The sequence below is a fragment of the Vulpes lagopus genome, chromosome 5 (assembly GCF_018345385.1).
Source record: "Vulpes lagopus strain Blue_001 chromosome 5, ASM1834538v1, whole genome shotgun sequence".
Classification (NCBI taxonomy): Eukaryota; Metazoa; Chordata; class Mammalia; order Carnivora; family Canidae; genus Vulpes; species Vulpes lagopus.
The window spans coordinates 118,725,593-118,745,475 of record NC_054828.1 but is presented as its reverse complement, the minus strand read 5'-3'; the positions used below and the strand labels follow the sequence as shown (position 1 = coordinate 118,745,475).

General features: G+C 34.8%; 1 protein-coding gene across 2 annotated transcripts in view; it reads right to left on the bottom strand.

Annotated features, from left to right (window-relative positions):
• Positions 1-577: 577 nt before the first annotated feature.
• The window catches only part of WDR35 (WD repeat domain 35), a 57,532-nt gene continuing 38,226 nt past the window's right edge, over positions 578-19,883 (bottom strand). For both annotated transcript variants that reach the window (XM_041755662.1, XM_041755661.1), the window contains 11 exons: positions 14,878-14,958; positions 12,359-12,495; positions 11,606-11,809; positions 10,626-10,772; positions 9,629-9,761; positions 7,599-7,709; positions 6,123-6,287; positions 5,107-5,247; positions 4,302-4,458; positions 1,918-2,158; positions 578-1,585 (listed from right to left, as the gene is read on the bottom strand). In XM_041755662.1, the coding sequence (XP_041611596.1) occupies positions 1,435-1,585; positions 1,918-2,158; positions 4,302-4,458; positions 5,107-5,247; positions 6,123-6,287; positions 7,599-7,709; positions 9,629-9,761; positions 10,626-10,772; positions 11,606-11,809; positions 12,359-12,495; positions 14,878-14,958 (1,668 nt within the window). In that variant the 3' untranslated portion in view covers positions 578-1,434. The remainder of the gene's footprint in view (positions 1,586-1,917; positions 2,159-4,301; positions 4,459-5,106; positions 5,248-6,122; positions 6,288-7,598; positions 7,710-9,628; positions 9,762-10,625; positions 10,773-11,605; positions 11,810-12,358; positions 12,496-14,877; positions 14,959-19,883) is intronic.

Here is a 19,883-nt window from a genome sequence, read left to right as displayed (position 1 = left end):
CTGACACTACCCTAATAACTGCCCAATCACTTTCTCCTTATTCCTCGCTGTGTATTTCAAATTGATTCAATAAACCGCGTGACTTAAAGCATCCTCATTGGTCTATACCCCTTCCTGTTCCATGACTTCTGGAATGGCTTGCTTGGTAGTACATTTGGAGACTAACAGTGTATCACAGTAACTTCCAACAAGGCCCTTAAACCCAGACAGAAACTTCTAAGACTTCTGGTCCTCTCATTTTATTTAAGCATATGAGCCTGCTACTGTAAGCTCATGTAGGCTCTAAACCTTTTCTCAGAGCTCACTACTCTCAATCTGCAACAGGTTTGTCTCTAAAGCACTGAAAATATAGCACTTTGAGAGAGGTGACTAACCTATGTATCACAGCTGCAATACCAATGTGACATATGTCCCTTTATTACCTCTAATAAACATCAGCCAAACCTGAGCAAGTAATCGTGGTAACACAGTGCTAGAGTCTGGCCTGCAGCTGCAAAATGAAAGGACACAGTTCATGGGAATAAAGTGGAGAACACTATTAGCTACATAAAACACCAGGTAAGAAAATACCCATTGCTGGTTATAATTTTTTCTTTTTTAATTAATGATAAGTCAAAACACATGCATTATCTAGAAAGAATCATTCTCCATACCTTAGAGTTGTTTAAATGAAGATCTCTGCTTAGAGACAATGTTTCAATTAAAACTATAACTACAAAATGGATATTGTTGTATAAATTTTATCATTATAAATAAAGCCAAGTTTTCTACTAAATGCCATCTCACAGATGAGACTAAAAGGGTAGATAAAAAAGGAAAAGCTATATAAAAATAAGGCTATTTGAAATAATTCAAATTATAAAAAATATCTTAAAATGCCTTCTCACTTCTGAAAATAAAATACAGAAGACATTCTATGCTTATTTAATGAAACACAGCTAGCAACAGAGCTCATTTAACTGTAACAATTGTTTAACCTCCTTCTAATACAGGTTATGTCAATTCCCTAGATTCACCTTTGCCCCATTTCCCAGGCTTCTCCTACCTCCTCCCCTCAAAGTTTTTAATGAATTAGTAACCTTGAAACTGTGAGAAAAATTTCTCATTTGGAATATTCTCATAGTATTATGTAATCATAACAGAAAGGAAATAAGTTTGATTTCCATGTTTTATATGAAAATCAGCATCATTATTCCACAGTTGTATTTTTACAAAAAATTATATGTATACATAATATACGTGTATATATATGAGACATTATATGTACATAGTTTATACATATAATTTTGTGTAAATATACTACTATGAAATAATGATACCAATTTTCATATAAAATGTATGGGAATCAACCTCATTATATATACAGTTATAGCTATCTATCTATATATATATATGCTACATATATTTTACAGTTATATGCAATTTGTCATTTCTTTATGCCACTGAACTATGGCACAAGGGACAGAAGTTGTAGTTGCTAATTTCCTGAGCCAACACACAGTGCTTGCACACACTGCACATCCAGAATTGATATTCAGTGATTGGGCTTCCCGTGGCAACACATGTTGGCAGTTTCCCTTCCCCTCTGTAAAAGCAAGAAGGAAAAAAATTATACTTTAAAACTTCTAATTACTTAAACTATTTATTACACTATGTATTATACATAATTAAACTACTTATTAATAAAAAATAAACTATTTTAAAACATCTCAAGGCAACTTTCAATTAAAAACTTTCCTTACAAAAAAAAAAAAAAAAAACTTTCCTTACAATGAGAAAATAAAACATTAATACACTAAATAAAATAAGTAAGTTACTTTAAAATTAAGTGCCTAAATAATTACATCACACTATTACACTTCTAGAAATCCCAGCTTTTAATAAGTGAATGATATATATTAGTTACAATCCACCTACCCTTCAAGAAGGCTGTCCAATTCAGATTTTCTATTATCTTTTGGAGTATGTTTTGTGAAGATTTCTAAAGCAAGGTCTTCATATTGCTGTTTTTGCTCTGAACTGAGGGTCTCTAAAGATTCAAGTTTAATAAAAGCTTTTGAGCAAGTACCAAAAGCTCTGCTGGCACAGGCACAGATTGCTAACAGAGAGTAGATCTCAACAGCAGGGATGATGTCTTCATAGTCTCTCAGGTGAAGAGCTAAGAAAAAGAGGACAGTTCAGATTTTGAAAAGTAATCATAGTATCATGATCATGCATGGAAAAGAATCTGTGTTATGCTGTTTTAGTTTAACCTACATGAACTTTTATAAACTTAAAGAAAACAATGGTGGGCGATCCAAGTGCTGGTAGAAGGAAGTAAGGAAGTTAGTTACGTGATCTCACAGTTCTGTAAAATTAGCCAACAGCCCAGGTGCCACAAAAATAGCTACCACCAAATGATGTACATGCTGTGCCAGTTAGAAATACACACACAGACAAAAAAATAAAAATTGTTATCAAAACACATATCTTTTGTTTCACATAAATACATTAGAAATTTCTGTGGCAATCCAGAAAAAGTAAATTAGTATTATACTGCTAGTCATAATTTTCAAGATAACATCATGTTTCTTTTTGGTAAAAAAGCAAAGCAGTATGAAATTATGTTTTTTTTCTTTGCATTTCTTTGAACACATTTTTTTGTTTGTCTCACCGAAACAACAGAACTTTGAGAAAAAAGAAGTGACAATGAACTCTAAGTTGTCAGTTCAGACCATTTAAACTTAGCTACCATATCTTATTTTCACTTGTTCTATACTAGAGATCTATCTAGTCTTTCTTTAAAATGTACTGTAGAATTAATAGATTGTATATGGATTTCTTCATCTAGTAGGTGAAAACTCTCAAGTTAAAGTTCTAATTTGCTGGGCAGTCCGGGTGGCTCAGCGGTTTGGCACTGCCTTCAGCCCAGGGCATGGTCCTGGAGACCCGGGATCGAGTCCCATGTCAGGCTCGCTGCATGGAGCCTGCTTCTCCCTCTGCCTGTGTCTCTTCCTCTCTCTCTGTGTCTCTCATGAATAAATAAATTTTTAAAAATCTTAAAAAAAAAGTTCTAACTTGCCTTATGAGTCTAGAAATTGTGTATAAGTTATATATAATCCAACCATTTTATTTTTTAAACATTTTATTTATTTATTCATGAAAGACACGGAGATAGAGAGGGAGGAGGGAGAGGGAGAGAGGGGGAGAGAGGGGGAGAGAGAGAGAGAGAGAGAGAGAGAGAGAGAGAGGCAGAGACACAGGCAGAGGGAGAAGCAGGCTCCATGCAGGGAGCCCGACGTGGGACTCGATCCCAGTTCTCCAAGATCACACGCTGGGCTGAAGGCGGCGCTAAACCGCTGAGCCACCCGGGCTGCCCTAACCCAACCATTTTAAAACATAACTTCATAATTTATACCACATATTAATCAGTTAAAATTAAATGAAGGTCAGTTATAAACATACAAAAATAAAACTGATTCTAATGTATAACTAATAACCAATTAGAAAAAACCTTTACAGTCCCCTTGTTAATACAAATGGTACCACAGATATGTTTGTCAAAATGGAAACATGACTGCAATATACATCATAGAGTATAAAGCAAGCTCTTGAACAACATATACTGTAAGATATTATTTTAAGGAAAACTGTCTACAATTTTGTAGACATGGAGAAATGTCTATAAGAAAGTTCACCCAAATGTTAGTAATCATTACTTCTGAGTTATAAGATTATTTTACAAGTTATTAGATTATTTTACCTTTTTCTTTGTATTTTTTTGGTTTTGATTTAAATTGTTACATAAATTTCATTTTTTAACATAAGTGTCATTTTATTAAAAACAAGTTTAATGCTATGGAAAGATCTATTAATATGAAAATATTTTACAACATATCGTTTTTCAAAAATGACATAAAGGTATGGTCTGTTATACTCCTGATATCATAAAAAAACAAATTTATATATATATATATATATATATATATATATTCAAAAGCATATGGACTGAGCTATTGAGTGATTTTGGATAAACAGAATAGTGAATGCTATAGATGTTTCTTTTGTTTATCTCAAACTTCTGATTTTAATGTGAACCATAATTATTACTTTCTGTGTATTAAAAAAAAATTAAGAGCCTCAAAAAGGGGAATAAACAAAACAAACTGCAAACAGCAAATCTCAAACATGAAAATAAACCCATAGATAAAAGTGTTATCAAAATTAATATATGGGCATTCAATTTATCATTTTTAGACATGTTATATACATTATTATTTGTCATTTTTAGACATATTACATACATTAGGTCATATGCCCACCTGTCTGGAGGGCGGTGTCAACATATCCCTGATACAGCTGCCTCTGTGCAAGTATAAAGAAGTGGTAAGCCTCAGCCCCTCTCCAAGCATTATCTGTGAAACGACTAGTTGTGGATAGACCTTCCTCCTCCAGCAAACCAGCCAAAGCAGAAGTAGCCTATGAGTCAAGCAGAACCACATTTTTGTCAGCATAACCATGAGAGTGATTCCAGTGAAGATAGCTTCTGATTTAGTTAGACATTAAAATATCGAAGTAAGCTGATTTTATCAAGACAAAACTGTCACTACTGATTTAATCTCTCCATTAGAATTCATAACTTTTTAATCCAGTATAATCAAAAATTTCTTTCAGCTTTACTGAGGTATAATTGACAAAATTACAAGATGGTAAAAGTGGGCCTCGTGATCTGACACATAATACATTGTGATCCATGGTGTGGTCAAATTTTAAAAGAGAACTGAGTATAAACTTTAAGTTAATAAGAGATTCATTTACATATAAAATAATATACATATTCTAGAGAAGTTTCTAAAACTCACTGGCTAGAAATGATTTACCACATAAAAAAATTAAAGCAAAGGCTACAGATTAGTCTTGCAGAAAAAATTCTCAGCATTTATATGTGGAAATTTCTCAGTGTGAGTACTAATTCCAAGTCAGTCGTTCCTTTCCCCCCTCTAAGAATATAAATGCAAACAAGCAAATTAAATGGTCTGTCCCTAATGAGAAGTTTGATAGTTGTTTTTTTTTCTTCTCTTAAACGTATCAGATGATTTCATGTTCTAGAATGTTCTTCTACCTTACCTCTGAGCTCTTTCCTTTAACTTTTCCTCTTTGGGCATTTTTCATTTGCTCGTGGTATTGCTCTATGAGTAAAGCTGATAGGACATACAACTTCTTGACACGTAAAGGTTTAGTTCTTTTCTTTGCCTCTTCATCTGCGATCTTTAAACATTAAAAGAATTTGGGAAGACATTCCTTAATCAAATTATATTTGTACAATCATTTCTGAAATTTGGTCTTTAAATAAAAAAAGAGAAAACCAGTAGGATGGAACATAAACACCACTCATTTATGATAAATATTTTAAAACTCATTTTCTTTTCCTTAGTTTATAAGGCCTCTATTTTTCCCTTAGCATTTAGCCACAGAGCTACAACTCGTAACAATCCCAGAAAAATCACTAATGCTCTTAAATAATTAAGTCACAATGAAGAGAGGTTTCACTGAAGAGGTAGCATTTTCTATAAGGAAGATTTTTAAAATGATGTTCCAAGTACACTGACATAACAGGACTTTAACATGGTACACCCACAAGAAATAAAGATTTATTTAGAAGACTGAGGGGAATTTTTCCTGTTTCATTAAGTCAAATGGCAAAAAAAATAGAATAGGATGTAAATTTTGCATACATCAATACCGTACTGCTCATCTTCCTTCCAAATGCATATTATGAAAAAATGTCATGTCTTTAAAATGTATACATTTAAATGGATTCAAAATTCTATTATCAACAGGATTTAATTCCCAGTTAAGGGAATTTATGGTCCCTGAAAATTCTATAATTCTTTGCTAACTTCAGTATTAAGTAAACATTCAATTGTTTAGGTATCAATAAGGTGCTAACACTAATAAACAGCCTTTTTAGTAAAAGGTAATAATACTAAGATAATGCACAGTTATAGTACTAATAAAACCAGAGGGATTTTGCTATAACAAGTATTTGTTTTCAAAGAAAATGGAAAATGTGTTCTTTAGTCACAAGAAAACATTGGTAGTAACTAGAACATACCAAATACTCACCAAGATTATTATATTACCTTAAACATCAGTTTAGCAGCATCATAAAAGTAATTAGCTTTCCGATAGAGTTCTATGGCATCAAGAGTTTTATTCTTTTCCAATAAATGAGACGCATACCTCGCTAACAAGGATCCAATTTCTTTCATACTATGATTTTTAGCCAATTCAACAGCTTTGTTCCACTAAGGGGAAAAATATACCTACCATTCAGTTACCCAAGCATTTAAAGTCACATATGTCATAAAATTCATACAATAAAGCTTTCAGTTTATAGTAATAAATAACACTACATCAAAATAAAAAACTGGTATATATATATATTTTTTGGTATATATTTTTTAAATAACTACTTAAAATAAGAGCAATTATGTCTTATAAGTTAAACGTGTCAAAATGATTAAATGATCTAAGCCTTTAATTTGCTTAAGAAGTACATCAGAAAAGGAAAGCTTCAGTGTTTATAATCACAATATTTTAATTCACTTTTGCACCAGCAAAGATTGAGAAAAAACTACATTTGCTTATAGTAAAAGAAAATATGCAATTTCAGTTAAGAAAATGTCCTATCAGATTTAACATTTAAAAGTTATTTTTAAAAAGCAAATGGAGGGCAGCCTGGGTGGCTCAGCGGTTTAAGCGCCTTCCTTCATCCCAGGGCATGATCCTGGAATCCTGGGATTGAGTGCCACATCGGGCTCCCTGCATGGGGCCTGCTTCTCCCTCTGCCTGTGTCTCTGCCCCCCCCCCACTGTGTGTCTATCATGAATGAATGAATGAATAAATAAAACCTTTAAAAAAATAAAATAAAAGGCAAATGGAGCTTTATAAAATACTTCAAAAGGGGGCACTTGGTGGCTCAGTCAGTTAAGTGTCTCTCTTGGGCTCGGGTCATGATCCAGGGGTCCTGGGAGGAGCCTGCGTCCAGCTCCCTGCTCAGTGGGGAACCTGCTTCTCCCTCTGCCTCTGCCCCTCCCCCTGCTTGTGCTCTCTCACTCTCAAATAAATAAATAAAATATTTTTAAAAAATACTTCAAGAAAATACTTGAAGGAATACATTGATATTCAACAATTTCCACAATTCTGCACCTTATTTTAGTTAAATCCCAGCTCTTAAAAATATCAAATATATATTTTCTATAAAGAGACAGGAAAATAGATTTGCCAAAATAAATATTGATAAGGTAACTCAATTCCTTCCTCTTGCAATGACCATTAACTAGTCCTTCTTTGGAAACAAAACCCTAATAAAATACAGAAAATTCTGAAATTACTTCCAGACATAAACTTGCCAGACTAGAAGCACAGGGTTTGTCCTCATATTGAGTTAGTTATGAGTGGGTCACTCTTAATGGTAGCACTTTAAGAGGTAAGCGCAAACTCCAACATTTTCTAGGTCCTCAGGAGTATCTAGCTCCTTTCACAAAATTCACCTCAAGCCTATACTGGCAACAGCCTAAAAGGATGAATAGAGACTTTAATTTTCAGTTCCTTACTTGGTTGAGATGGACACAGGTATCTACTGCTGCCTTTGGTTGATTACATTTCAAAAATGCAGTTACCGCTTGTTCACACATTCCAACCCTCACAAACATCTGTGCTATTTCCTGTAAGGACAGAACAATACTATCAGATTTCACGGACCAAGGAAATCACTTTTATTTTCATTTACAAAACTCCATAGGGACACAGGAATATTAAATTTACTGGTAGTTACAGTCATTTTTCGTTGAAACATACACAGGGACAGAGGCTACAAACCACAAAGGATGCTAAGGCATCACTTTCTATAAAACCAGTGTTTCACTGGCTCACAGATCTGATTTTTAACCAGGTCCTGAACACATTGTGCTCTTTTCTTCTCTCAGTATAGTAGCAACTTTACAGAATTGTCAAGTTCTGAAACAAACCCCAGACTAGTGTGTAAAAGAAACATTTAAGGCAACTGATGGTATAATCAATGGTCATTGTTAGAGGCCTAGGGGAAATCTCACATTCACAAAGCTCTCGAATACCTCTCTAAAGAAATGCCCCCAGACAAGCTGGCCATTCCTGAGTTCAGGAAGCTAGATCCAAGACAGAGCTGCCTTGCAGGGTGGTGGTGAGAAGGGAGAACCACAGCAAAACAGACCATACCCATCCGGCTTTCTCTTCATTTTGAAAAAAATCTATTTTCTTTTTCTTTCTGAATATCTATTTGGCCAGAGCTTTCCTCTCCCCACTCTTACTTTGAAAGTATTTTGGGAAAACCATAAAAGTACATTTTGGACTCAACTATTTGTATTTTTCTGATTATAAAGTAACACATTCTAATGGTAAAAAAAAAAAAAGTTAGAAAGCACAAAAATGTAAAGTTACTGATAATCTTACTACCCACAGGAAATTTATCTCAATAGTCTGATGTAATTTCCTAATGTCTTTGTTCTATGAATCTTTATGTATGTGTGAGTTGGTGTATGTATTGTCATATTATATATAGTCTGTACCCTGAATTTCCTACTTAAATATTAGGTACATTTTACCATATTATTAAAAACTCCTCCAAAAATTTGATTTAAAGTTTACACTACTAAAAAGTTTTAATCACTTTAATTAATTATTATTATAGCTATAATTAGTATTTACTTTTGCTTAGTATTTACTCAGCAACAATACTATTCTGGATATCCTATAGCAACATTATTTTCTGCATCATCAGACACACCTAACAGATGACATTAATGTAGGGTAACCTGTCCCAATACCCAGGATTAAAAATAATTTCAGTTTCTCTCCTACTCAAGAAAAAACAAGATTGAGAATAAAGGTACATGAAAATGCCATTATTACAGGGAAAACTGCTCTAATTCACAATAGAGAAAACCGAATTATCAGAATTCTATTCATTCATCTGTGAATTGACAAAATTTTTGTGGTAGAACTGATATTATACAACTCTGATTTACATTTTAGATAAGACAAAAAAATACATAAACTCATTAACATCATTCAATAATTAAGACACTTAAAAAGAACATTCAAAACAAAGTTCCAGAGAACTCTGCTTTTTATTTCTCTTTTTTAACATTAATACTTTGTTATAAAAGGAGGGAAAAATAGCCTAATAAAAGTCAAGCTATCTTTTTAAACTTTTGTTACAGCAAATTTCAAATACATACAGACACTCTAATCCCCAGACCCAGCTTGGATCATTTTGAAGCAAATCTCTGATAAGTTATCATTTTAACTGGAAATATTTCATGTGTTCAGCTAACTTTAAAAGCAATTTTATAAAACTGACAAGACTACCATACATTGTGAACATATTAAAGTAGTGGGAATATGACTGATTTTCCCTCCATTTTCAAGCATTCTGTCACTGACATATTGCTTTAACAATTAAAAGTATCATTCCCACATCAAAGAAACTATAAGATTATAGATTCATTTTAAATTTTCTTTGTGGCAGAGGATACTTCCTGACTATAACATAAAAACCTTATAAAATAATCTAATAACTCTAAAACCTAACATTTGTAATACCCACTGGAAGCAACTTGTGGTTTTCCGGAAGTGAACTGGCAAGATTCTCCAATCCGTCATAATCTTCCAACATATAATAACATTCAGCTAGACGTTCCTGGTTCCGGCCTTGTACGTAATACTGTACAGCATTCAACCTATGGAAAATTTTAGAAAGCAATAACTTAAAAATAATGTGAATCTCCTGATAAATAAGCACTTTCACCAAAAACATTCCTTCATTAGAATTCCTAGTATTACTCGTATTACTCTAGTTACCATCTTCAGTTACAGTGTGTCTTTGAAGCATATATAAATTGGGGGGAGGGGGGAATCTAAAGACCGTGAAGCATATTTTAGTTGCAACATTCTTTGGATATTTTTTTTATTTTAAAGATTTTTATTTATTTATTTGTCAGAAATAGAGAGAATATGAGCAAGGGAAGGAGTAGCAGGCAGAGGGAGAGCAGAGAGCCTGATGCAGGACTCAATCCCAGGACCCTGGGAGACACTTAACCAGGCCCAAGGCAGAAACTTAACCAACCGAGCCACCCAGGTGCCCCCATTCTTTGGATATTCATAAGAAATATTGTTGTAATCTGATATATTGTATGTACTTCCAACCCTGAGGTAAATAAATAAGCATACTGATCAAAATGAAAACTTAAGAATAAAAGCCAATGATTTCTGAAAATAATCTATAATAAAACAAGCAAATATAAAATTTTGTTTTAACTTTTTCAGAAATAAATCATAAAATGTCTTTGAAATGCACAGTGGTCTAAAACAGTAGAAAGCTGCCTAGAGCTAAGCACATGTCCTGTAAGTCTGGAAACTCCAAAGTTTTACAATACTTATCTAAGGATTTCTTGCTCTCTAATGTGAATCTAAAGGCGTTTGAATTTTAGGATCCAGGAGGATGGCCTTCAATTTCCCCAGCACTGTGTCATAGGGAATTACTCAGGCAGCTACCATATTAAGTGCCACATGAATGGAAGAGGTGGTCCACATAGGCTACCTACCATTTTTGTCTATCAGCAAAGTAGTCTCCAATGGCATTGTGGGCTTGTTCTAGGAGACTGTCATCTGCATCACCAGATCCAGTTTTCAGGAGCTGGAGTACTCTAAACCAATCTCCCAATTTCAGCCGGAGGCCAATAGCAAGATCTCTGCAAATGACAGCATTTATTCATTCATCTGACAAATATTTATCAACTGTCTACCACATGCTAGGTTCAATTCCAGGGTACTAGAAAACACAGCAGTGAACTGACAGACAAGGTACCTCTCCAAACATTTTAGAAACTTAATCAGGAAGGAAACAATGAGGAAAATCTGAAATAGGGAAAAAGAAGTAATTTCCTTTTATTTTCCTAGATTCCAATTTTCTTAGCAAAATAATGATTTAAATAATAATAACTTCTTTTCATCAATTTCTTAGACATAATCAGGCTTATTTAAAAAGCACACATATAAACAAATTTGGTTTTATCTTTCTTTTCAGGGCTGAAGCTATAGTCGGGACTCCTGGAAGTACAAGTAATATTGACAAAAATTAGAAGAAATGAAGTTCATACATTATTTTATATAAATCCAAAATGAACATAAAGAATAAAAATCAATCCCTAAATACCATTTTTATTTCATGTTCCTTGACAACAAAAAATAAAGGCCTAAACCAAAAAAGAAAACCCAAATATTGAGCTGCATAAAGGATAAAAGCCCCCATTCTCTGTAGTCTTATGTTTTTTTCTGACCAAATGAAAAAGTCTCCCATGGCCAGCCAATAATATATATAAAAACAGAAAAGAAAACTGCTTCCGAATTATAAAATGTAAATTAATAAGGGACGTGTGGAATATCCAGCTAGCAATCAAAACTGAAATTAACTTCTAAAGAAATGGTAGGATACATTTATTTAGTCTACTGTACTTTCCTCGTTTGTACAAAAAAAAATCACCAACACCAAAGTAGAGCAGGGGCCTGGGCCTTCATTACCTACCTTCTGTCCATATCAAGGTACATTCTTTCTGCCTCTTCAAACCTGCCAAAGTAGGCAGCAACTTCGGCCTGCCTCATGGGCTCACTCTGCAGATTGCCCAGACGCTTCACAAACTTAATGCCTTGGTAATCTTTGCAGTGCACAAATGCTTGCTCTGCAGTGTGCAAATCCAGTTTCTGAAGAGCTGCTTCAGCCAGCAGACGCCTTTATTACAAAAAAAAAAAAAAAAAGCTTATTGCAATTACTGAGATAAACAAGTCTTGAACCAGAATTCAATTAGTATACCAATTTTTTTCAGTTAAACAGGGTGGGAAGTCATTAACATATTTATACACGTTTCACTTAATATTATGCTCATTTTGAGTACTTCCAAATCTGAAATGAATTTCTGTATTTTAAAAAGAAGAGCAAGAATGGAAGTCAACCCCCACGAAGGCTACCACGAGAGTGGGGAACAATAGAACTAAGACTTTAAAAGCATATACCAGTCATTCGGGGAAGATTTTTATTTTATTTATTCAATTAATTAATTAATTTTAAAGATTTTACTTATTTATTTGACACGGGGGGGGGGGGGGGTACAAGCATGGGGACTGGCAGACAGAGGGAGAGAGAGAAGCAGGCTCACCCCTGGGAGCAGGGAGCTCAACATGCAGCTCCATCCCAGGACTCTGGGATCATAACCTGAGCCTGAAAGCAGACACTTAACCAACTGAGCCACCCAGGCGCCCCAGATTTTTTATTTTTAAATACCAAAGTCGGGGGTGTGGATTATCCTCTATGAATTGAGATGCATCTTCAATTCCAACCTTTTCAATCAATGCTCGACTATCTCGCAAGGACCGAATCTCAAAATTAATTATATAATCCTTGTTCGGATGTTCGGGATTCTAAAAGTAACATGAAAAAAAAGTCAAATGGCTGCCTTTAGAGTTGTGTTTCTTTTTTACAGGAAAACGCACACACACAAACAACCGCATCATGTTATAATCCAAAAATGGGAAGAAAAGCTACTCCAATGTGTGGGTCTTCCGAGTTGTCTGGAAAACACCCACAACCCAGCTTCACTCCTCCTGAGGCTATGTGGCTGCCCTGGGGAATAGGGCAGTGATGGAAGAAGGGGGGTCTCTTAAAATTATGCAGCCTTGTTTCCCTCAGCTTAAATGTCATGTTCCCAGGAGCTGCTATTCTCCTCGCCCAAAGTGCTGTAGCTTCCACCAGAGCAGAAAACACATGTGTGGCGGCCTCTACCCCCTCATGCCTTAATCTCCTCTTTCCTTGCCAGGGGCAATGAAACTGTTGCTCCGGGTGCTGCTGGGCAGCAGACAAGCAAATAAAAGAAAAAGAGCAAGTTTTCATCACCTCTTTTCTTTTAATTTTGCAAGCTGACCCCTCCAAAAGAAAATAAAAAATTTTGAAGGCTAGCCTTGCAGGAAAGAGCTAGCTAATGGGCAAAGAAAGAAAATAGTAATTATGAACTCACCAATATCCTACATATTCCAAGGGAAAAAAGTGGAACATACAAGAAAGTTAGAAAAATCAGTAATGGCTCCCAGAACTGAGTTGCGTGTGCCCCTCCTCACCCTGCAACCAAACCAATGCATGTAGAAACTAAAATATTCTCCGGGAAATCCCTGGCACACTGTAGAAAGTAGTATGGAAAGAGCATAAGTTTTGAATTCAAACAGACCTAAGTTTAAACCCTAATTCCAATGTTCACTGTCTATGTGACACTTTCTAAAACCTGCTGTACCCCCCTCCAACTTCTCCAAATAGAAACCCAATCATGTCACTTTCCTGCTTTATGCCTCTAATGAGTCCAGGATATAGTCCAAACTCCACAGAAGGCACACAAGGACTCTTATAACCCAGGCCAACCATCCCCATGACCGTTCCCTTCTTCATTTCTGCCAGCGCTACCAATTACACACACCACCTTTGAAGCCAAACAGCTTGGAGTCAAATCATGTCTCTGCCTACTGCTAACTGGGTGTCACTAGCAAATTAGTTTCTCTCTCCAAGCCTCAGATTCTTCATCTGAACAAATGAAGATAATACTCAAACTTACTTCCTAGAGTTGTAAGGATTAAATAACACACATCAAACATTTAGCACAATGCCTGGTTGTGCTATTCATATTACTCACAGTCTCAGAACTGACCCAGTGTTCTCTCACTTCAGACTTTTGAAGGGATACATCTGCCAACTGAACGACAGCACCCCCACCCCTTGTCTAGTTGCTGAATTTCTTGTCTATCTTCCCAACCCCTCTACTTGAGGCCAGGAACTATGTCTTACTGACTGCCAGTAAACATTTCCTGAGTCAATGAACAGATGAACTTTTGGTAAATCATTTTACTCACTAAGAGCCTTCTTCATCTAAAAATGACATCTGTGCAATATTTACCAGGCATGGTTGGAACAACAAATGAACAATGATATATAATGAAAAATGAAAAATGAACACTTCCTTTGAGAGGTACTTTAGCAAATGTAAATTTAATAAATTCCTTCTTTTTCCTTTTGCATTCCTTCTGTTCTAATCCTCCAAGAAATTTCTCATGGGAAAAAAAAGAAGTGAGTTATAACAAAAGGGGTACAATTTACATATTAAACCCAAACACGAAAACATGCTACAACTAACTGCAACTAACTCTGGAAATATAAAAATCTAGTATTCAAAAAAACTGGGTGAAGTACAGAGAAAAAGTATAAAACAAAGGTAAAACTGTTTTCAATATATTCTTAGAAAAGAAATTCTCAAAAGTTGGTCAAGGAAGGCCAAAGTAGAGGTTCAAAAAGATATCTGAAATCAGAAACGAATTATTTTATAAAGCCTGAAAAAAAATAGGATAGTAGCCCTGCAAACAAAAAGTTACTCAATTACCCTAGAATTACAGAAGACTAAAGTAAACTGTCAAATTTCAGTACCTCTGTTATTAATATAAAAACAATGACAAAAACAACTAGCTATCATTTTTTGAGTTCTTGATCCTAGCTAACACTGTGGTAAGTGCTTTTTACACATTACCTTACACAATAACAATCCTGTAAGATAGGTTCTATTATTATCCATATTTTAGAGACAAAAAATTGAGGTTCATAAACAAGAAAGGAAAATGAAGCTCAAAAAGGTGACGGAACCTGTCTAAAGTGGTACAAGTGACAGAGCAGGGCCGATCCACATTCCTAACAGGGACACCACACTGCCTGGTGAAAAAATAAATCCAGCCAAGCCAGCAACAGAAATACAATTGTTTTTTAAGAATTACCTTCAGTATCTCATCCAAAAGGACAGATTTAATTTCTAAATCCTCAAAGTTACAAATATATCCGGAAGTCTGAATGGGCTCCTTTAAAGATAAAAACACGTTATGTTAAATTGAACAAAATTTTCCTTCCTTTAGTATGTGATTTTATATTTTATTATCAACATTTTCAAACCAACAGAAAAGTACAAAAAATGTCATTAACAGCTATATGCCCATCATCTAAATAGTTATTAACATTTTTCTAAATATGCTTCAATTTTTTTGGCTATAGTATTTTAAAGTAAATCAAGTAAATTTATAGACATTATGACATTTCACCCCTAGCTATTTCAGTACATATCTTTAAAAGATAAAGATGTTCTTAAAAAAAAAAAAAAGATGCTCTTTACATAGCCACGTTACTATTACTATACCTTATGTAATCAGTATTACTTCCCTAATAGCATCTAATATCAGTCCAATTTTTCTCAATACCACTAATAATTCTTATTCATGCAATGCAACAGGAAATTTAATTTTAAATTTACCTGACAAGCACTATATTTGTATGTAAGTACATATATCAAAGAAATTAAGTACCATACTGAAAGTCCACCCTCTGTAACATTAACCAGAGAGCATTCCTGATAGATTGTCTATATAAGAAGACTTAATTTGCCAATTTGTAAATACACAAGTCTGTTACAGGTCTGTCTCTTATCCTAGTGTTATGCAGGCTTATAGAAATCAAGTGTAGTAAACGCATACTACAATGTAAAGTGAACTGCCCTAAATCCGTAGTAGAAAAAGTTAAGTATAAATACTATGTAAACAAAGAGAAAAAAACTCTCAATATACTTACTACCCCCAAGAACACTGTAGAAAGGATAAAATAATGTCTAGTAATGGAAATAATACCAGAATGTAATTTTTTAAAATATGTGTTTATGTGTATATCATGAAACAGAAAGCAAAATCCAAAGGAAAAACATACTGAGTTTATGACTCTGAAACTTAGTTCTTCATATGATAGATAGAAACTACAAAAATTATAATAGGAAGATACTAAAAAGATGGATATTACAGGTAAAAGTTGAATCATTTAGTATGTCGAAGTTTAGGGCTCTTGCATACATATTATATGTGTTTATTGAGTCTTAAGGTGATTATTTTCTTTTAAAAAATAAAAATTGGGGGCACCTGGGTGGCTCAGTGATTGAGCATCTCCCTTTGGCTGAGGTCATGATCTCAGGTCCTGGGATAGAGTTCCATATTGGGCTCCCCACAGGGAGCCTGCTTCTCCCTCTGTCTATTTCTTTGCCTCTCTCTGTGTCTCTCATGAATAAATAAATAAATATCTTTAAAAAAAAAAAAGTAAAAATTGTTGATTGAGAAAATTTTACAAAGTCCATTTATTTCTTAAAAAAAATTGTACTATGTAAAGGCAAATAATATGTCTTTATGAGCAATGAACATCCAGAGAGAATCAGAACAAATTTAATTCAAAAAGAAAGTATATAATGACATATTTCTTATAGAGGCCTTTTGTACCCTTTAATTATTTTGATACTACATGTATCTAAATATACCTGTATAAAAATGTTTATCATTAGAAAATGGTTTTATTTTTGGCTAGATAAACACAAAGCAAGGTAGCCAAAAAAAAAGTCATAAAAGATAATGCGTGGATAAAAAGTTACACCAAAAACAGAGAAAGGAAGAAAATACAGGTAGGAGGAGAGATAAAAAATTAAGAGCTTCCAAAATAATCTATGATTATTGGCACATAAGTAAATATGCAAATATCTGTGTAATTCAGATTTTAAAAAGTTAACTTCTGCTTGAGGGATCTCAACTAATTATCTTTATTTTCCAAAATTCACTAGGTATCATCCACGTTTCAACTGAAGTTTTAGACCAGTGGCTGACAAAAGCAGGACACATTCCCCTATGCAGTGCATAACAAGTTTGTTTTTATCAAGAAAGTATTTACAACTTCACCAGTCTATACTATATTAAGTACTCTTATTCAGTACATAACTCAAAAGGTCTCAACGTGGACAACAGAACAGGTATCGTGAAGGGCTTATCCACTCACTTCTAGCATATTGTGACATACCAAAGTTTGTACAGACTTAGAGGACTTAAGGATTATAGTACATAATTTTTAGCTAATCTTCATAAATTGGACCTGTCGTTTAAAAATCTTCCTGCAAAGAATCTGTGAATTAGCTGAATATTGGTAATGCGAGAGCAAGCAGTCACCCTTCTTACTCCTAGCATAAATTCCAGGGTTAACCACATCACAGAGTGAAAACCATTGTTGTCTAATCAGGTCTGACAAAAAGTCAGTTAAAAAATGGAAATTATCAAGACTACTTGAAACATGGGACTTATACTTACTAATAATTCCATTTTTTTTATTATTTTTTTATTTTTTTATTTATGATAGTCACAGAGAGAGAGAGAGAGAGGCAGAGACACAGGCGGAGGAAGAAGCAGGCTCCATGCACCGGGAGCCTGATGTGGGATTCGACCCCGGGTCTCCAGGATCGCGCCCTGGGCCAAAGGCAGGCGCCAAACCGCTGTGCCACCCAGGGATCCCTAATTCCATTTTTTAAAAAAAATTTTTTTATTTATTTATGATAGTCACACAGAGAGAGAGAGAGAGAGAAAGAGAGAGGCAGAGACACAGGCAGAGGGAGAAGCAGGCTCCATGCACCGGGAGCCCGACGTGGGATTCGATCCCGGGTCTCCAGGATCACGCCCTGGGCCAAAGGCAGGCGCTAAACCACTGCGCCACCCAGGGATCCCATAATTCCATATTCTATATAAAGTGTGCATTACGCCTGAGATATCAGCTAAAGGTAGCCTGAACCATAATACTATGACATTTTAAAATAAGGTTTACTTCCTGTTTTTTTTTCTCATTCTTTTAAAATTTCTATTTCAGGGACATGATTCAAAAATATATTTTTATTAATGTGGTAGGACATGTATATAACTTCTAAATAAATAATTACGCATACATGAAGGTATGGATTCAAAAGTGTGGAAACCCCTTGTTTGGTAAAGAGGTATATAAAAATGAGAGGGTGAGTGACAAAAATATGAGATATGAAAGGAATACAAATATGAAATAACACCAATGAGAGAGAAGATCCAAGAAAAAGACTAGAAAAGCTGAATGAGTCCCTTGAGAGGGTCACTGGAGATAAAAATGATCAAGCAGGGAATACCAACATTAAATTACTCATTTCCAAATTCTCAAAGAAAGTGTGTTTTATCAGTAAATTACAACTTCACATACAAATGGCACCCTTTCTCCACATATAATCTGAAGAAAACTTTACAACTTAAAGGAAAGGTATGAATCTAGAATTCATAACACCACTCAAATGGATAAGAAGGTATTCAGTATTAATTGTCAAACGATAGCCTATCTCCTGAATAATAAAAGAATACAATGTCCTAAAGCAGCCCCAGTAAATTGTTTTGAAGAGTGTGTCCTTACATGATCAGTCAAAGCAGCTACAGGAATGAACAGCAGAGTAACTAACCAAGCAGGGCTCACAGCCAGCCAGTGTCCTCATGAATGAAAAGAATGGCAGGGTTTATACAGAAATCCAGTCAGTGGTAAGGATGAGAGAAATCCATCTACTTTTAAATCCAACATAACTTGAACTACTTGCCAAGGCAGAAAACAAACTCAAAAAAAAAAAAAAAAAAAAAAGAAGAAGAAGAAGAAAGAAAAGCAAAAAGAAAAGAAAAAGGCTGTTCTGTTAAAACTACTTAAGAAGCACTTTGCACCGGGCCAAGACATCTTTTCCCCTGGTGTGCCACACACACATTATAAACAGCCCAGCACAACACTCTCACCTGTCCAGGCATATGATTTCTCACATAGGACACTCAGGGCCAATGACAGAAAAAGGACTCTAACGTTCAAAAAGTATTCCTCTCCCATCCTCAAAGTTATCCTGTGGTTACCTGTCAAATTTTCACACTTGTTTTTGTGGCAAGCATCAGATTTCCCTTGGACCCTTGGTAGGAGCCCCTGCTTGCAGGTTAAATGCAGCAGCAGCCTCAAATGCCTTTCCTTTAAACAGTACCCAGAAACTAAAAGTCACAAAGATCCTTAAGACTCCCTAAAAGTTTTAACAAATCCTTTTTTAAAACAGATTTTATTTATTTATTCATGAGAGACACACAGAGAGAGGCAGACACATAGGCAGAGGGAGAAGTAGGCTCCCTGTGGGGAGCCTGACATGGGACTTAATCCCAGGGCCAAAGGCAGAAGCTCAACCACTGAACCACCCAGGTGCCCCTTAACAAAGCCTTTGAGAGCAATTTATATCAGGCCAATTCCCAACCCACAGAGCCTGAGTAGAGCTAAAATGAGGAAATGTGAAAATAATTTAGGCTATTAAAGGGACAAATAGTTTACCACTAAGCAAATTACTCTAGAAGATCTTTGGCACCTCAGGGACCCAAGCATTCAATTTCTTTCCAAAAAGGAAACTGTAGATCCACACATCAATTGTACAGCCTTTATCAAGTTACCTCCTATTATTTACATTTGTTGGGTACATCAAGCATAAAGAAAATTCCCAATTGAAAAAGTATTAATTATTCAAAAATTGTATAAAAGATTTATTTCAATGATGCTTTGATTAGGCTACCACTCAAATGATTTTGAATTTCCTAAACACAAATGCTGATGCAGACAGACAAAGGAAAAATTAGCTGCTGTGAGCTGCAAGGAGAAAATCAAAAATAGAACTTTAAAACTAGTGAGCAGGGGGCTTCCTGATGTGCCAGAGAGGGTAGATTAATCAGTCCATACTTGCATATTCATAAAATTATCAGGGTGAAAAAGTCCAGGATTCGTGGCTAACAGAATTGGTGTGAATATAAATAAGACCAAAGAAGCACAGATTAAAGTAGATAGAGAGGCAAAGAGGATAAAAGCACAAAGCAATTGCAAAACAGCATTTTTTTGGTTAGGTTGTTTTAAGCAATTTTGG